General features: G+C 43.4%; 1 protein-coding gene across 10 annotated transcripts in view; it reads right to left on the bottom strand.

Annotated features, from left to right (window-relative positions):
* Positions 1 to 738: 738 nt before the first annotated feature.
* The window catches only part of Clip4 (CAP-Gly domain containing linker protein family member 4), a 118,835-nt gene continuing 100,092 nt past the window's right edge, over positions 739 to 19,481 (bottom strand). For 8 of the 10 annotated variants that reach the window (XM_076558929.1, XM_076558933.1, XM_076558932.1 and 5 more), the window contains 3 exons: positions 17,599 to 17,663; positions 11,567 to 11,639; positions 739 to 2,901 (listed from right to left, as the gene is read on the bottom strand). In XM_076558929.1, the coding sequence (XP_076415044.1) occupies positions 2,580 to 2,901; positions 11,567 to 11,639; positions 17,599 to 17,663 (460 nt within the window). In that variant the 3' untranslated portion in view covers positions 739 to 2,579. Of the gene's footprint in view, positions 2,902 to 11,364; positions 11,640 to 17,598; positions 17,664 to 19,481 lie in introns of those variants that run through there. The other 2 variants (XM_076558931.1, XM_042267542.2) reach the window with 1 other exon arrangement.

Raw genomic sequence — 19,481 nt, 5'->3', positions numbered from 1 at the left:
ATATATATATATAGAGAGAGAGAGAGAGAGAGAGAGAGAGAGAGATTATGTCTCTGTGTCAATCATTTAGGCAACAAATATCCAGCCAATAGTTAAAATTACTCAATAATGTTCCTCAATTAAAATGATTCTAATATGGTATGTTTCTAGCTATTGATCAATGAAATTTAAGTACTATTAGTATGAATTCTAAACAGGGCAGTACCAGTGCACTCAGCAACTCACATCAGCTGCTGCGGCTGCCTGTACAAGAGCGAGCCAGCACACGTGAGGGAGGGGATCAAGCCACGCCCCCCCCACGCCCTGCCGAGGATCTATTGGCAGTTGACCGATACTGGGGGAAGAAGAGTCAGTTTTCAAGAGGGTGGCTCTGGGGAGGTTGTCCATGTTCTAGCAAATGGCCCTATACCCATGCACGGATGGGCAGTGCTAATTAGAATTAGCTGTTCAAAATAAATACATAGATCAATAAATATATGAAGAGCAGGCATGACGTGGTGAGAGGGACATGGGGGCATCTGAGAGGAGCTGCAAGTGGGGAGCGGACAGATATGATCAAAATACATTGCAAACATGCATGAAAGTCTCAAGAAATAAAGTGCTGTATTGAAGACCGTTAAGACTCTTCATTATAAGGATAGGGCAAACCTTAGCCGTTATGGTGGGGGTGGAACTCAGAGCACACGGACCCCAGGACACGGAGGAGAGTGGCGGAAAGGGTAAATGACACACCACCAGTCCAGCATCTTCCCTTTTTATTAGTGTTCAAGAAGTGAATCCGAATGATATTTAATAAGCAAAACACACACACAAAAACACCTAACTTGCGCATGTAGCATACATAAGCATATACACTATGTGGATTTAATAATCCCCATCTAAATACGAACAGAACAACTCGCTTTTGACCTCAAAAATAAGTTCAGTGTTGACACTGCTTCTCTAACAGTGTTTAGTATAGAACAGGAAGAACTACAGATTCCCAGGCTCGCTCTTGTTGTGGATTTTTTTTTATTACGGTATAAATAGATTTTAAGAAATCATCTCTATAATAAAATAAGTTCACTTTTGAATTGCAGCAGTCATTTTCTTCAATCAATAAAAATATTCCTTGATTATAAAGCAGCTTGAGTGTGCAAATATATTTCAGGAAAATAACTCTATTTGAAATACCACACTTTAAAAAAAAAAAAAAAAAAGGCAACCAAGTGACCGGAGTTAGATTTTTAAGATAGCATATTGCAAAATAGTTCAGCAGAGTATATTTCGAAGCACAAAGCAAGTTCCACCCTGAAGGATACTTTTAATTTTATAAAGCAAACTGTTCCAATATTTGTGTGGTCGTTTCAAGTCTAAGTATTTACAATAGAGGATGAACGTTTATACGAAACAGGACAGAAACGTCAATCCATATCCACAAGACAAATGTGATGGTATCGCATCACTATCAGGAGGCTTAGTTTAACATGTGCCCAAGACAATGAGCGCATCGGAGCAGCTCTGTGGCCGTGTTAACAGGCACAGCGCAGCAGCCACAGCTAACCCCACCCCACCCCAAGCCCAGACACCATGAACATCCAAACGGACAACACACCCCGCCTAACGCGTTTTAATTTACTTTCTTCTGTGAAATACTTCTTTGATGTTTTTCATATCCCAGGAGGAGATGATGGCAAAGTCTCAAAAAAATATATATATAAATAAAGAGAAGAAAAGTGCATCATGTTTCAAAAGTGCTGTGCGTGTGTCAGGAACATACAATGTTAAACAAGTGTGCAAAAGAATTCTGCCTTGAGGTCATGAACTTAACCGCGAGCCTCTTGTGGTGCGTGCAGAGATGGGGCCGTCCAGCTGCAGAGGGGAAACCTGAGAGCACTGTCTGCAGGGGCGTGTGCTGAGTCAGGAGACCCCCGTTCACTCTCAGCTCTGTTAACCAACTAGTCGGTGGTTCTGGTCAAAGGAATTCCATCTCCGTGGTTGTCAGTGGGTGCAAGGTGGAGCCAGACACTGGCAAAGCCCCACCCTCCTCCCACGTTCTAAGTGCTCACAGGAGCCTTTTCCGGAAAAGGGCGAGTGCGTTTACCGAACATAAAAGATACACCAGTTATGTAGCAACTGCTCTCTTGGTACTTTTGAGTAACAAACCCCAGACAGAAAGGAACATTCCAGGACACTTGGACAAGACACAGATCTCGTGAGCATCACGAAGCTGGTGAAAACTTTCACCTCTGTGAAGACGGTGACACCATGTGCAAAAATGAAGCCGAGTGGCAAAGTCACCCTCACACATCACTTAATAGCACATTCTTTTTTTTTTTTTTTTTTTTTTTTTTTTTGGGTCCCAGAATTTTCTTGGGACCTAGCTTTTCAAAGTGCTTATTTTGAAATTTGCAAAAGAACCATGACCCTCAAAGTTCAGATGTGTGTTCCTTTGGAGTTTTTTTTTTTTTTTTAATGAAGATTATTGTATTTTCTGCCTTTATATAATATCTAAATAAAGTAAACCCTTTGTCATAGACCCTATTTTACACCTAGCACATATACATATTCAGAGGAGCTCACTTAATGCCTCAAGACACTTAGCAGCTCTCATCCACGAGCTTTGACCCATTAATCCCTCGGTAGGTCACTCTGCTTGGCCTAACCAGCACTCCGTAGTTTGGCTTGCAGGTAAAATAGCGCTTGTCACCCACGGCGCCGTCATTTTTCCCCTTGGCACTTCGGAGCTCCAGTCCAAGCCAGATGCCTGAGGCAAAGTCCGTGGGGCCCACGTACCTAACGGTGGCCATTTCGTTAGAGCTCGTGAGCAGGACCTGAGATCCCTCGTGCAGCTTCGCGGTCCCCTCAAGGCCACCCGCCGTGGCCGTACTGCTCCAGCTGCGGCGCAGGGTGGTCTTGGACCTATCCAGGAGGGAAAGGAAGAACAGGCCTTAGACACTGGAGCCACTCGAGGCAAATTTCCACATCCGCAGTAGGAACGCCCACCGCCACCTCCATCCATCTCCAGTTACAAAAGAGGAAAGCTTGGTAATAACTTCATTTTTATGTGTGAGCAATTTGCATCAAATTTTTTTTATTAAGTTTTACTGTTCTATTTCTCAGGAGAATCTAAATTCTGGGTGGAAATCTTTTTATTTTTCCACTGTCACAAGGATATCTTTTATTTTAAATCACCATTGCTCTCTAATTAAATGTAAAAGGCAATTTCCATTCATACAGTTAAAGGACATTTGGATTTTTTTCTTTCCCTTATTTTTTTTTTTGAGATTATAATTTTTAAAATTGGAAACAGCAGTATTAGGAATATACTTCCAATTTCTAAATGTTTTCCTCTTTTGGCTCTTTTAATACTGCAGTTTATAAAAATATTCTCACTCACACAAACACACAGAGGGAGAGAGGGAGGGAGGGAGGAAGGGAAGGAGGGAGGGAGGAAGGGAAGGAGGGAGGGAGGGAGAGATTTCAGTAAACAAATAATTTTAAAGAAAAGGAAACTGGCACTCTAAATGTGGTAAATTAAATTTTCCTTTTGTTCACTTTAAAATATTTCTTTAGATGAAAACAAATCTTAAGCCTGTAACTTTGGAAAATCAATTTTAGATAAAGATATAGAGTCTCTCCCATGGACTCCAGTTATCTTTCCCTTCTGCTAGCACAAGAGGGTCTAGGCTGTGCTGAATAGCATTCCCGTCCTACACAACATCTAAGATGCTCTAGAGGTATCCTTGGCACCTGCCCCCTAACTGGCTGGAACAAAACAGGCCTAAGCCCATACTGCCCTCCCAAGGTCCCTCCTCTACCCAAGGAGCCCTCCAGCTCATTCCCTACCCATACTGCCTCCTAGGGCTCCCTCCACGGCCCACACCCCCCACCTCTCTGTGTCCACCGGAGGCAGCTGACCCTAATACTCACAACAGAAACTTTACCTGGACCTTGCTGCCCTCTCAGTGGGGACCATCCAGAATGGTTATTTGGGGCCTGTCGAGGAGTCTTCTGCCTCAGGGCCCTGGTACCCTCCCTTTCCTGCGCCTACTGCAGACTCGAGGCAAAGCCTTGCTGCCCAAACTGGCTAACATCTTACCATAAAGAGGAGTGGCTCCTACTTCCTTTACATTTTTTTTTTTTTTAGATTTATTTATTATGTATACAACATTCTGCCTCCATGTATGGCTGCAGGCCAGAAGAGGGCACCAGATCTCATTACAGATGGCTGTGAGCCACCATGTGGTTGCTGGGAATTGAGCTCAGGACCTCTGGAAGAGAATAGATGGTATTCTTAACCTCGGAGCCATCTCTCCAGCGCTACATTTTGTTTTATTTTCTACGTTTTTAAAAGATGAATTCATTGTGTACCATATGTGTGTGCTAGCCCATGTATCTGCTGAAGAAGGCATCAGGCATCCTCCATACAGTCTACTTATTCTTTTCAGGCCATTCTCACCCCTGAACTTGGAGCTCATACTGTTGGAAGCCAGCAAGTCCCAGCCTTCCTCCTGTCTCTACTCACCTCAGAGCTGGGGTTAGAGTTTCTTGGTACACCTGACTTGTAGTGTAGTGGGTGTGAGATCTGAACTCTGACCTTCACGACTGTGAAGAAGGGTTAAGAGGGCTCTTAACCACTAAACCATCTCTCCAGCTCCCGCTTTCTACGGTTTTAAATATGCTACCACACCTAAGATCTCATTTGTTTCTATGAGTAACCCAGTAAGAAAGGAAGAGGATTTAAAATTTATAGCTAGGATGCCATAACACAGAAACTTCCCTAAGATACACCTTCCAAAAAGTGAAGGAACTGTAACCTGTAAATACTTTTATTAGAATCCAGCATGCATGATAGCACACACGTGTAATTCCAACACTCAGGAGGCTGAGGCAAAATGATCATGAGTTCAAGGACAGTCTCAGCTACATAGTGAGAACTAAGCTAGCCAGGGCTGTATGGTGAAATCCTGACTTAAAACAGCAAACAAGGAGCCAGGCATGGTGGCTTATGTCTGTAAGACAAGCACTCAGGAGGCTGGGGCAGGAGGATCAGGAGTTCAAGGCCAGCCTAGACAATATGAAGAACTACTTCAAAAATGAAATAGGAGCCAAAGAAAGGGGGAGGTGGATAAAATAAAATAAAAACACAAGATTATTTATCACATCAAATGCATAATGCAATAACACAGAAACAAATTTTTACTGAATACACAAAAGAAACAATAGAATTCTATTCCTACACAAAAGCATCCATCCATCCATCCATTCATTCATTCTCCAAACTCACACCAAATGGATGCTTTTTGCAACCTGATGATGAGTTTATCTAAATTTTTCTATTATTAATAAAAACTCCAGTGTCAAATATCAGGGTAGACACCCAATTGATTTCAGAAGTGGCAGAGAGGGGACCAGTGGCCTCCTCTCTCTCTCCTTCCCTGATCCAAAAGGCCCTCGAATCTTTCTAAACCCCTCTGTACTACTTCCTGTGTCTCTCTATACGTATGCTGGGTCCTCCAAAAACTCTATGGCTAATTCTGGTCAACTAGTTGCTAACTCCACCCCCTGATTCAAGGTTAAACTTTGCTAACAGACTCGGAGTATCAGTGTGAACAAATATCCCGCAATAACCTGACAAAGCTGGTGCAATTTCTCAGAAAAATAATAGCAATATGCTGTAGTTTGTGAACACTCGCCATGCGCCTCATGTAAACACAGTCTCACCCTCACACAAGCCAGGAATTTCACCAACTCTGTTTCCCACATTCACGCTGAAGGTATCACTTATTTCCATATAAATAATTAACACTACTTAACACTACGTAGCACCACATTGATCAGTCCATCATCAACTCACTTTTCAACACAGATCCCTCCAGGTGTCTACCAGCACAACAGCAAGTTCTGCAGAACCAGCCGGCAGGCTCACCGCCGAGTCCTGCCAGACTTCCCACTCACAGCCAGTGCCCAAGTCTTACGCTCCCAAGAACAGTAATCAGAAAGCCCTGGGGTCATGTGTTTTCTATGTTTTCAACAAAAGAATATTTCTAGCTAGCACCTGAAACACTACACTGAGCAGGAGCGGGGTATGTGGGCACCCTTGTCTTCTCATGTTAGTGGGAAGAATGCCTCACATTTTTTTCTCCATTTAACAGGATGGTGGCTATTGGTTTACCATATACAGTCTTCATTATTTGAGATATGTTCCTTCCATGCCTAGTCTCTCCAGAGTTGTTTTTTTTTTTTTAATCACAAATGGTTATTGGACTTTTAACTGAAATGATCAAGTATCCCTATCTGCAGATGCCATGACTCTGTGCATGGAAGACTCCAGAGACTCCACCAGGAAACCCCTAGAGTTGACTGACCAACAGGGGAAGCAAAGTGACGGGTCACAAAATTAGCATACCAAGACCAATCTCCTTCCTATACACCAAAGACAGCCTGAGAAAAAAATCCATGGAAACAATCACACTCACAATAGTCAGCAAACCAAACAACCTGAATAAACCTAACCAACAAAGTCACAGACACCTACAATGGAAACTTTAAAACTGTAAAGAAATATAGATTGAAGATGGAGAGACCTCTCATGTGCATGGATTGGTAGCATTAATATTGTGAAAACAGCTATCCTACCAAAACTAATCTACAGACTCAATGCAATCCACATAGAAATTGCAATGCAATTCTGCACAGAAATTGAAAAAAAAAACAATCTTAAAGTTCATATGGGAATATAAAAGACCCCAGATATCCAAAACAACCATAAACAATAAAAACTCTGCTGGAGGTATCACCATTCCTGACTTCAAATTACCCCAGAGAGCCGTAGTAAACACACATATCACTGGCACAAAGCCACACACACTGAACAGGTGCAGCAGAACCAGGAACCAAGATATAACAAAGCCCCCATGCCTACAGCCACTTGTTTACAAAGACGCCAAAATACACATTGGCGAAAAGACAGTATCTTCAACCAACAGCACTGAGAAAACTGAATGTTCACACAAAGATTGAAACTTGATCCTTCCCTCATCCCCTGCACACAGATCAATTCCAAATGGATCAAAGATCTTAATGTTAAACCTGAAACACAGAGACAGCTAGACGAAAAGAGTACAGAGGATACTTCAGGACATAGGCTGCGGTGAGGGCTTTCTGGACAGGACCCAAATCGCCTAGGAAACAGAAGCAACAACCAACAAGTGGGACTTCACAAAGTAAATGGTCAACCCAGTGAAGAGGCAGCCTGCAGAAAGGCAAAGACAGATGATAGATGGATGATGGATGGACGGATGGATGGATGGATGGATGGATGGATGGATGGATGGATGGATGATGGATGCGAGGGTGGATGGGAGGGTAGGTAGGTGGATGCATGCATACATGCACGTGTGGACGGGGGATGGGTGAGTGGGTGGGGGTGGGTAGATAGGTAGGTAGGTAGGTAGGTAGGTAGGTGATAGATAGATAGATAGATAATAGATGATGGATGATAGATGAATGGATGATTGTAGATAGATAGATAGATAGATAGATAGATAGATAGATAGATAGACAGATAGATAATAGATGATGAATGATAGCTGAATGGATGATTGTTAGATAGATAGATAGATAGATAGATAGATAGATAGATAGATAGATAGATAGATAGATAGATAGACAGATGGGTGAGTGGGTAGCTAGATGATAGATAGATAGATAGATAGATAGATAGATAGATAGATAGATAGGTGGGCATCTTAGGTATGTAGGTAGGTAGACAGGTGATGAAGTAGGAAGATTGGAGAATATATATATATATATATATATATATATATATATATATATATATATATATAAAATCAAAGTAACTTGGACAATTAACTATACACCTGACAGAGGACTGAACAATGCTAGAATATACAAAGAAATCAGAAAACTAAACACCAAAAAGACAAACAGCCATATTAAAAAGTGGGCAGTGGAAATAAACAAAGATTTCTCAGAAGAAATACACACGGCTAAGAAGTATTTTTTAAAGTATTCACCGTCTGTCCTTTGCCACCAGGGAAATGCAAATTAAGACTACTTTGAGGGGCTGGAGAGATGTGTCAGCAGCTAAGAGCACTAGCTGCTCTTCCGGAGGACCCAAGTTCAACTCCTAGCACCCACATGGTGGCTCACAAGCGTCTGTAACTCCAGTTCTAGGAGACCCAATGCCCTCTTCTACCTCTACAAGCACCAAGTGTGCAAGCTATGGAGACATGCATGCAGGTCAGACACCCGTACAATAAAATAAATGCTTAAAGCAACTCCTTTGAGTTTCAGCATTCTAATATTTTTATTTCTAATATTTATTTTATTTTACACGTACGGATGTCTAAATGTCTAAATGTCTGTCTATGCATCCCATGTGTACAGTGCCTGTACAGGCCAGAAGAAGGCATCAGATCCCCTGGGAATGCAGTCACAGGCAGTTTTAATTGAGCCCAAGTCCTGTAGAGAACAACCAGTACTCTTAACCACCAAGCCACCTCTTTAGCCCCGATTTTATCTTTCTTAATGGACAAGATCTGGGGGGAAAGGGATCGCTCATTATGCACTGTTGGTGAGAGTACAGACTGGTACAGCCACTATGGAAATCTATCATATGACCCAGCTATAACTCCCTGGTCTATACGCAAAGGACTCTTATTTCCTACTACAAAGACACACGCTCATCCATGTTTATTGTTGCTATATTCACAATGGGGAGGTTATGAACAGTGAAGATTTCAATCAACTCATGAATGGATATGAATGTGGTACCTACACACAATGGAATTGTATTCATCTGTAAAGAAAACTGAAATTATGGGATTTGCAGGTAAATTGATGGGACTGAAAAACATTACCCTGAGGTAACCCAGTCCCATAAAGACAATATCACCTGCTCTCACTTATATGCAGATCCTAGCATTGGATCTTTAAATTTGTTTAACTTGGAGTGCCTGTGACATCAAAAAAACTATCAAGAGACCGTTGGTGGGTGTGGGGGAGAATACTAAGAGGGGGGAATAATAGAACACAGGTGATAAGAGGGGTAAATGGGATGTTTAAGTGGGGGGAGGGAGGGGGGCAGAGGTCACAGGAGGAGGTGTGACAAGGGCTAACTAACTGTGAGGATACTTGGAAAAACGATATTGAGACCTGCCATGTTCTAAGTGTCATGGAAGTGAGGCTGGAGAGCGCGCTTGGTGCTCACTGTTCTATCACGAGGACTGGAATTTGGATCCTAACACCCAAATCTGGCAGCTCACGAACGCCTATAACTCCAGCTCTCCAGGGATCTGACACACGGCCTCCACTGGTGCGTGTGCACATGTGCACACACACACATATATGTGCAGACACACATACACAACAATAACAATAAATCTTAAAAACGAAAGGAGTTTATTTGAAATTGTCCTTTACATGGGATGATGCTCCTACAAGAAGCATAGGTTGACCAATTAACGGGCCCAGTGTCAGGTAGGAGCTACCTCCCCTCAAGCTGCTAGCCAGGGGTGTCCTAGGAACCCCCCAAATAACACCAGCTATCGCCGCTGCTCTTAAGTCCCCACCAGAAACGGACGGCAAGACCCGACTGCTGAAGACACCGCACAACTTAGTCACGAGTCATGGAGAAATGAAGTCGGTTCTGAGCGGAAACTTTCTCCCTATACAGGAAGGTGCTGTGGAGGCTGCTGGGAAGAAAAGTCACCAACTGTCTCAGCTATCTGTGTACCCTTCGGGTCCCAGTAAGGGCCAGTGTGGCAAAACAGCCCCCTGGGAGCAACAGAGGTTTAAAAGCTATGGGAGTAACCAACTGCTCTCTGATTGGATTAAGGGACCATTCCACGGGAGGAAACACATGGCTAGTACGGTTAAATCTGGCCAAGAACCCATGTGTGGGAAACCCCCAGGCCACAGGACCAAACACTATGATTTTGCTACATGGACAGGGTATCAAAATGCCCTCTAATTCACATTCCTGTATTCTTAGATTAGTGCAGCTCTCGGACTACATCAAAGACGTGTCTCTGTGTGGTAGATGCGTTTGGCGCAGATACAACTGGTCAAGGTACAGAGTACAAGTGTCTGTGGGATGCTCAGCCACAGATGCAGCGTCTATACCACACCCCCTTCCTCCAAGGTTCAGGGACCACTATGGAAAAGAGGCCAGGAAAAAAAAAAAAAAAGTAAGAACCAATGGTTTGGGAGGACTAGACTGGAACAGTATCTACTGGACCGGACAGGATGGCCGCACTCATGACGCACAGCGGCTGTGGGTGTCGGCATTAGGCCTGCGCAAGACCAAGCCATCCAACACTGCTAGAGCGCGCGCGGGGTGGGGGGGGGACGGGGACGACGGACGGGGGATGGGACACAGGGGGTGGGGGGCGAGGGGGTGGACCGGGCATCCCCAGCTGAGGAACTACTGGCAGTTAATGGCTTCTTGGGGAAGGGAGAGTGAGTTTTCTTTAAGAGTGTGGCCCCTGGCAGGTCCATCACATTCCAGAGAATGGCCCGACACTTAGGAGTTTACGGGAGTATAAATTGGACCCAGTGGACTTAAAAGAAAGACATAAAGTTGGGAAGGAGTAGGAGATGAATCTGGAAGGAGAAAAGGGTGAATAGGATCAATGAAATATGATCAATGAAAGACATTGTGTGCATGTGACATTCTCAAGGGACTAATAAAAACATTCTATTTTTAAAACGTTATTTCTCTAAACAGGTACTAGTGTCGATCTGTTTACATTTCCGTAAAGTTCAACTCCCTGTTATTTCCACAGGCAGCAGGTAAGTACTAAGTACTATACCTGCTCCGTTTCCCTCCACTGTGCATGGGACCTGCTGCTGTGCCCCGGACAGGGATCCGCGATTTCTCTCTTCCCTGCATGCTCTGGGTCACCCTCCTGCTCAACAACCCCCATACTGGTTCTGCTGCCCCGGCTTCAGAATCCTTTCTGTCCAGAGGGTCTCTTCCCAGTGCTAACCACCATGCTGCCTAAGGATGCCTGTCTATCTACAATAAACGGGAGCAGGAAGTTACCGTCCTTAATCTCTCAGCCATTTGATCGGGGAGGCCAATTTCAAACCCCAAGGCGGTGATGGATTTGAGCAGTAGACGCTACCAGGGGAAGCAAGAGCATTTTTAAAAAACGAACTCTAAGCGACTGCCTTAGGCAGATGGGCCTTACTTTTCTTTCATGCATGGCTGGGCATATTAAATCAGATCGGATTAATTCGGTAAACAGGACTTCAAAACCAACCCGCCTTACTCGGAGAAAACGCCATGTAAATACCCCCAGCTTCGATTAGTGGCCATCCTAACCTCTTAAATAGAAAACACACGCAGCGCACTGCTTTTAGCCACTTGTGACATTTTTAATTGAGCTTTTAAAGGAGGGCGGGAGAACTCAACACCACCAGTCACACTTTCTCTCTTACATGCTAACATTCTATCGAGCAGGGCGTAAGATACAAAACTCCATTTTTCCTTCCTTCACGGAATCCCGGCATGCGCATCTTGAAAGGCAGTTTTCTAAGTCTTCTCAATACTCACTTGGCAAAAGCATTTCTCCTGTTAATCTCTTTTTGGGAAGAAGCAGAGGTTGTGCTGAAACTTCTCCTAAAACCTAAAGGTGAGAGAGTGGAGGTCAGAAGAGGGAAGAAATACACCGCTTGTTTTCAGTCTTTACAAAGAGTTGTTTTTAAATCACTTCTAAAGGTGTTCTAGGACCCCAAGGTTTATTGTTTTGTTTTTGTTTCATTTTTTTTTCTTGAGAAAACAACTATGTAGCAGTTACTCTAAGATAAAAACCCTCCATCCTGCAGGGAAGTGCCTTAAACCAGGAAGTAAACAAATCAAAAGCCTCAGGAAGTCCCTAAAACTGACCAGATACAATAGATCCCTCCCTCCCTCCCTGAGCATCCATGGGCAAAAGAGACAAGAGCCCAGACCCCCTGCCTGAAAGTCAATCTTCCTGAAAGATAGTCAGACCACCTGAGCTACCTGAAGAGATGCCCTCCAGCCTACGGAGCTGTCTGTGGGTTGTACACTCTCCTCCCGGTTTCTAGCTTCACAAGCTGTCCGCCACCTGTGCTGTGGCGGGCTCTTGGTGACACTTTTTGCTGTCTTTGAGTGACTCCTGCTCCTGTAAATCACCTCTCACCCACAGTCCTGTAAGGAGCCTCAGTACAACTCACTGGGTCACTCAGTGGGACTTGGGTGACATCCTTACTTTGGTCTGTTGTTTCGTTCCTACATGGGGTGAGTAAACATTGGTTCACATCTCCACAGGAGCAGTATCACACAACGAAAATAAAACAGGTGCCTACTGCTGGGCGGTGGTGGCGCACGCCTTTAATCCCAGCACTCGGGAGGCAGAGGCAGGTGGATCTCTGTGAGTTCGAGGCCAGCCTGGACTACCAAGTGAGTCCCAGGAAAGGCGCAAAGCTACACAGAGAAACCCTGTCTCAAAAAACCAAAAAAAAAAAAAAAAAAGAAAGAAAATAAAACAGGTGCCTACTCAGAACGTAACTAGTTTAGGTTTCTGGGCAATTTCTCATCTTTGCCTTCTTCACCAAGCTCTGCTCACACGGGGATTAGTGATGAACACAACATGACTTTCAGGGCTTTCTCCTGTAGGATTTCTTGAAAACTAAGTAACACCAAGTCACACATGGATAACATGGATTCGGTATATGATGAAGTATTACAATCTTGATAATTGTATCATATGGGAAGGATGTTTTTTCAAAAATTATCATTAAAAATATTCCAGTAACAGAACACTGGATAATAAACTTTCAGAGCTCCTCAGTGCTCTCTCCATACAAAAGAGTTCAAAGATTAAAAGACTTCACAAAATGTTAAGTTAAAAATGGATTTCCAATTCAGGCAAACCAGAAGTGCTGAAGAAATCTCTTGATTAAAATAACTCCCAATTTAAAATAACTGTAATTTTATATAATGTACTGTTGAGCTAACTCAAAATCATATTCTCTGTATGTCTCTCTCTCTCTTCCCTGCGCGTGCGTGCATGCGTACATGCGTGTAGATGTTGGCAGCACATCCAGGCCCCCAAAGTACAATTTCAGAGAGGCCAAACCTAAGGAAGAAAGAAGCCAGGAGAGGCTGCCAGGTGCCCGGTGTACAATCCTATACCACAGGGTTGCCACTCAACCCATGGGCATGGACTCCTGACTGGCTGCACAGGACATGGCGAAGGAAGGAGCAAGGGCCTGGAACATGGGAGATCCCACCAAAGACTCCTGGGAAAGGACTTCATGCTCAATGTAACTTGGGGTAAGAAGCCAAATGAAACAATGGCTTTCTGATCAGTGCAAGGCTAGAATTACTGCTCTCCGATTTGATGGCCATGAACAAATTCATGCTATCTATGTCATTTATTTTATTTAAAAAAAAATAAAGGAGGAAAAAAGAAAACCACTGCAGAGAAGGTCAGGAAAAGCAGATCTAGGGTGCCAGTGTTTCCAGGCGAACAGCAGAAGTCAACGCATCTGAAGGCAGCCAAGGACGGCCGTCTATAAAATTCTGATTAGACAAACATTTCACAATAACAGATTACCAAGTCACAAGGAAAGCAGACACTACAAGTCAGGTTTAACAGACACGGGTTGCAGAATTAGACTCAGCAAAGCTCCAGATACTCAATAAGTTAACATACAGTAATCCATCATAATTAAGGTTTTAAGGACAGGAAAGAAAAACTTGGGAATAGAGGGAAACGTAATAGTAAGAAGACATGTGAAAAATAAAAGCAGACAGCTTCCTATTGATGTTCTAGTTGGATTACGCAGTAGAACAGACACAGTTGAAGAGAGAAACAGGAAATGGATAACACTGAAGGTTCCCAGAATGTGGTCAGAAGGCCCAGTTGTAACAGACACAAAAGCAGCATGGGAAGTATAATGGAGAAGAACTTTAGAGGCTTGGTTAGATGCTAACCTTCAGATCTAGGAAGACCCAGAATGCCAAACGGAATGAACAAAACCAAATTTCCCCCTGCATACACCGTAATGAGACTGCTCAACAGCGATGACAGAGACCCTTCAAAGAGAGCAGCACAAACAAGAAGGCAGGATAAATCACCCACGACAACAAGGAGTCGTCAGATGCCAGACTTCTCATCAGCAATGGAAGCCAGAGCATCCACGTGCGGGAGAAAATTCTAAAACTCGACACCCATAAAAATGCCACTGGAAGAGACAAAAACTGAGTGTACATAGGCCAAAACAAAGTTATCCTAAGAGGAAGGTGTGAAGATTGAGGAGTAAATATGGAAGAGAGATAAACTAGTACAGAAAGATTGTTGTGATGATGCCTAATTTATAGGGGTGAGAAAATAAAAACAAGCCAGCTCCACTTCTGAGGATTCATATTATGTAGGAAGGGGGTAAGAAAGCTTGCTTTAAGCTGTGTGGAGTGTGCACAAGAAATGATCTACAATAATTACTAAGAAGCACATTCACAGTGTTGCTTGTACACAATAGAAAAGTAAACAGGATGCAGAACGGAGGAAGAGAAAGAATATAATACAGAATGAAAAGAAGGAAGCACACCGGACATGGTGGCACACACCTTTAATCCCAGTGCTAGGAGGCAGAGGCAGGGGATCCCTGTGAGTTCAAGATCAGCCTGGCCTACACAGGAATTCTAAGTCAGCCAGGGCTACATAAAAACCCTGCATCAAAACAAAACAAAACAAGACAGAAAAGAGCCACCATTTATGACTCATTAAAAAACCCATCATTTACAATACACAAAAACCAAAATGGATTAGGAGCTGTAGGGATAGCTCAGTGGTTAAGGGTGCTTGCTGGGGCTTGCTGTCTAATCATGTGGACCAGGGTTCAGATCCTAGCACCTGCAGAGCAAGCCACGCATACAGCAAACACTTGGAACTGCAGCTCCAAGGAAGCCAGCATCTTCTTCTGACCTCCATGGCACACAGACCCATACACATACATGCTCATCCACCCTCAAAGACCCAAACATACAAATAACTATTTTAAACAGAATAGGAAGTAAATAAAACAGCATAGAGAACATTGCTAATATATCAGTGACTGCAATAAATTAAAATGAGTAGAACTGTCTTTGAGTAAAAGATAAAGACAATCAGGTTCTTAGCAATGAGAGCCTGATGGTGCGTCCCTGCAACCACAGTACTCAAAGAGAATTGTAGGTTAAGGCTAGCCTGGGCTACATGGTGATGCTCTGTAGGGAGAGGAGAGTAAGGTCAGGAAAGAGAGAAGAGAGAACAGGAAAGGGAAAACAGGAAGAAAAGTTATTACATTAAATATACCAAAAACATTCAACAATAAATAAAAATAATAAATAACAAAACATGTACAAAAAGCTGTCTGAGGAAAGCTACAGAATCCTGACGAGGCCAGAGAAGGCACACCGCAGCAGTCTTCTCATCCACATGGAGCGTGTTCCTAGGACTTCCCATGGATGCCTCAGATGTACAATACTAGACCTAGTGTGGTTTTTCCCTACAAACACATTCTTGTGGTAAACCTCCCTCTTCTCACTTACAAGGACACACTGGCAGTTTCTCTCTGTAATGTTCAAATTGCCAGTAACACTGCTTGCAGCATTACTAAGTAAAACTGGCCTTAGTCGAACAGAAACACGGCCTGGACAGTCAATCCGTAACCAGAGGACTGTTAGCTGACCAACAGGTAGGTAACGTGCACATGTATCGATATGCTGAACAAAAGGACAATTCATGTCCTGGGCAGGACAGTGTGACATTTTATCATGCCACTCAGAATAATGAGAAACTTAAAGCCTATGAGTTGTTTATTTCTGGGATTTTCCATTTAATATTCTCAGACGATGACTGAATGCAGGTAATCAACTCCACAGAAAACAAGGGGGAGGCTACACATGTAAGAGAGGGCGTCCATGTTCACAGACAGAGCAGTTAGTAAGATGAGATCTTCCCAACTTCGTCAAAAATCCCAGCACACTAATATGTGGCTTTCAACCAAATGATCATAAAGTTTATATGAAAAGGCAAAGATCCCAGAATAACCAACACTATCTCAATGGAGAATACAGTCAGAGAACTGGCACCATTTGACGTGAAGAATTAATCAGAACAGTGTGAAAGAGCAATTGATTGCTAAGGAACACACCCAAAGTTGACCTCTGGTACACACGTGTACACACACACACACACACACACACACAGAGAGAGAGAGAGAGAGAGAGAGAGAGAGAGAGAGAGAGAGAGACAGAGACAGAGACAGAGAGAGACAGAGAGAGAGACAGAGAGAGAGAGATCACTGTAAAGGTGGGAAAATGCCAGAGGAACACATCCATACAAGTCAAAGGAGCCCAGCAAACACACACAGCACCTACCACACAGCATCAGGAATGTCACATCAAAACAATACTAGAACAGTGATAACCCATGGGCATGGGGTTGACCTCAACAGATATCCAAGGATCGTCATTCTATGAACAACTCTTTCATAAACAGCTATCCACAGACTGAAAAGAAAATCAAACTCGATCCTTATCACACACAAAATCAATTCTGGGTAAACTGGAAAATATGAAACACAAAATCTTAAAAAAAAATGTTTAGGAAAGAGCATTATGGTTTCTGTCTCATGGAAAAAAAATCTTAATATAAAAAACTCAAGCCATGAAATGTTTTATTCTTTGACTACATAAAATTAAGTCTTCTCACCAAAAATATGTCAGAAAAGTGAAGACGTGTCATCAGCTGGTACATATTCGTAACACACAAACCAACGAAAGATTCATTCCCAAAATATACAAAGAAACCTTCAAATTAGCAAGACAGGAAGCAAATCACCCGAGAGAACGAACCAGAGGCTTAAGCAGAAGAAAGGAAACGTGTGTGTCCCACAAACTGAAAACTGAAAGGACCAACTGCTTTCACGTCAACTAATTAAAGTCTGGAAAATGCAAATTAAAGTCACAACCAAGTACTGTTTAAATCTGGCTGAGCGGCAACTATTCCCACGCCAAACACGACAGCAGTTGCCGAGGTGAGGCGGAGCAGGGCCTCGTCAGTGGCTGCGGGGCCTATGCAGTGCAAACACCTGGCGGGGATGGTAGCCATGCTTCCCAACCCCGGGGCAACGTCTACACGTGTGCGCAGCAGCACACCTTATAATAAGGGAAAACAGGACGCAGCAAAAATGACCGTCACATATTTCACTGAAATGCTAAGAAACAAAATAGCAGATAATGGAAACAAAATATTGTTTACTGTTACAGCGGCATACGGCAGAAAAGATCAAGAAAATCAAAGGAATTATGAATGCAAAATTCAAGGCTCGTAACCTTAGGGCTGCGACACACAAAAAGGGAGGCAGGGGAGACTGAGATGGGAACTCGGGGTTTCCACAACACAGCTGGGAGGCAGGAAACAGAAACGCTCCGGGCTTACATGCACTATACAGAGGCATTTCAGACGCTCTTTGATAGAAAGATATTGATACAGATACTGAACAACAGAAACACATTCCAATGAGTGAAAGTGGAGAAATACTTTAAACTGGGTTTTAAAAACATCATCTTACCAGGATAAGAGTGATTCTGTTTATTTGAAGATATTTCTGAAAGTGTATCCAGGGAATCTGATAGTCTGTGAATAAAACAAACAGAGCACGCCTCGTTAGATGTCGCTGGTCTTTTGGTTACGGTGGACTCTCAAATGCTGCTTTCACATCAACTGGTATTTGTTACCTCATCCATTCAACAAGCATTTACTGGGCAGCCACGCGAGCCAGGACAGAGCTTTACCCCAGCATGAGAGACGGGTGGGGCCTCACTACCAAGGACAGGTAGCATGGACAATTTAGTTCATTTGAACCGGGGACCTGACTTCCCACATTTATTTGCTTGGTAGCGTTTATGGATCTGGGAATTGAACCCGGGCCTTTGGCACATGATAGGCAAGTACCCTGCCACTGTGCTGTACCCGGGGCCCTGCTATTATCTGTAGTCATTGCTGCTATTTTCTAGTACTAGGAATTGGACACACGGCGACATCTCATTTTCCTTTGGAATTCTATCTTCTAGGGAAAAACTAAAAAATATGGAGATAAGCTTATGTTATACCAAGTTTAAAATTATTAAAAAAAAATCACCAATTCTGATATTGGGAAAAAGAGAGTGGCTGAACTCTTTCTTTCTCTCTCTCTCTCTCTCTCTCTCTCTCTCTCTCTCTCTCTCTCTCTCTCTCTCTCTCTTTCTTTCTTTAGATTTATTTATTATATACACAGTGTTCTACCTGTATGCCAGATCTCATTACAGATGGTTGTGAGCCACCATGTGGTTGCTGGGAATTGAACTCAGGACCTCTGCAAGAACAGCCAGTGCCCTTAACCTCTGAGCCATCTCTCCAGCCCTGGTGAATTTCTGATAAACCAGGACAACGATATAATCCAAGGTCTTCTATGCTCGATTCTGCCCACCACTGTGAGGGATACCTCCCCGCGAGTTGCTCCTCCTTTTTATTGATTGATTGATGATTGATTGATTGATTGATAGATATTTGAGTCATTATTTTTAAAAAGCCAGATCCTGAAAGCCTCACTTTTTTTCAACCATTTACTGACCTAAATCTGCAAGGCCTCCATCTGTCAATCACTTCCCCCAACACACTTTATTTCCATCAAAGACTCCTGCAGCCCCTGTATTCAGTTACATCCTGCAGTTCATACGCATCATTTTTACAGGACACACAGCACATATCACGATGGAGGAGGGGCTGACGGACACAGAGCCTGCCACCAGGAAACTGGAGAGAAGTGGTGATGGACAGCTGAGGGGAAACGTCTTCTGGAAGTGGTCAGTTCACAGGAAATAAGTGCAAACAGCCACGACAGGAAAAACATGAACGCCATGTTCAGGAGGACCGGGGAGGCAGTCGGGGGACGGTCAAATTTGATCAAGTGGGTGAGTTTCTTTAGACTGCCTTTAAAGGACATTCGCTGGTGTTATTAACCAAGACAATTTACTAAATGAAAATTGGGGAATGGCAGATAGAGCGGGAAAGCTATTCAAACGGAGGAAGTTGTGTGGGCGGATCCTGGGACAAGCGCCCCGTTTTAAAAATGTGGAGGAGAGGAATAAACAGCCAGCTCTGATCCTGAGGGGAAGCACTAGAGGTCAGTGTGTGACTAGTCCCCCAGACAGTCTCCAGCAGTCCCTAGTTTAAAGTCTTCCCATCTTGAAGCCCAGTGGGGCCTTTAAAGAGCTCCACACTGGCTGGCATTAGAAATGCCTTAAAATCAGAGACCATGTCTGTTTTGTTTGCTCATAGAATGCCTAGCGCAGCACAAAGTGCTAAAAGACACTTAATAGTATTTGATGATGATGAATGAGACAATCAGAAGACGACAGGAAGACAGCTGGATGGAGACAGCGGTTCATTTAAACAGAAACCCGTTTCTTTTAA

The sequence above is a fragment of the Peromyscus maniculatus genome, chromosome 22 (assembly GCF_049852395.1).
Source record: "Peromyscus maniculatus bairdii isolate BWxNUB_F1_BW_parent chromosome 22, HU_Pman_BW_mat_3.1, whole genome shotgun sequence".
NCBI lineage: Eukaryota > Metazoa > Chordata > Mammalia > Rodentia > Cricetidae > Peromyscus > Peromyscus maniculatus.
Note: the sequence above shows the minus strand (reverse complement) of the source record. Positions and strands in the feature narration are given on the sequence as shown.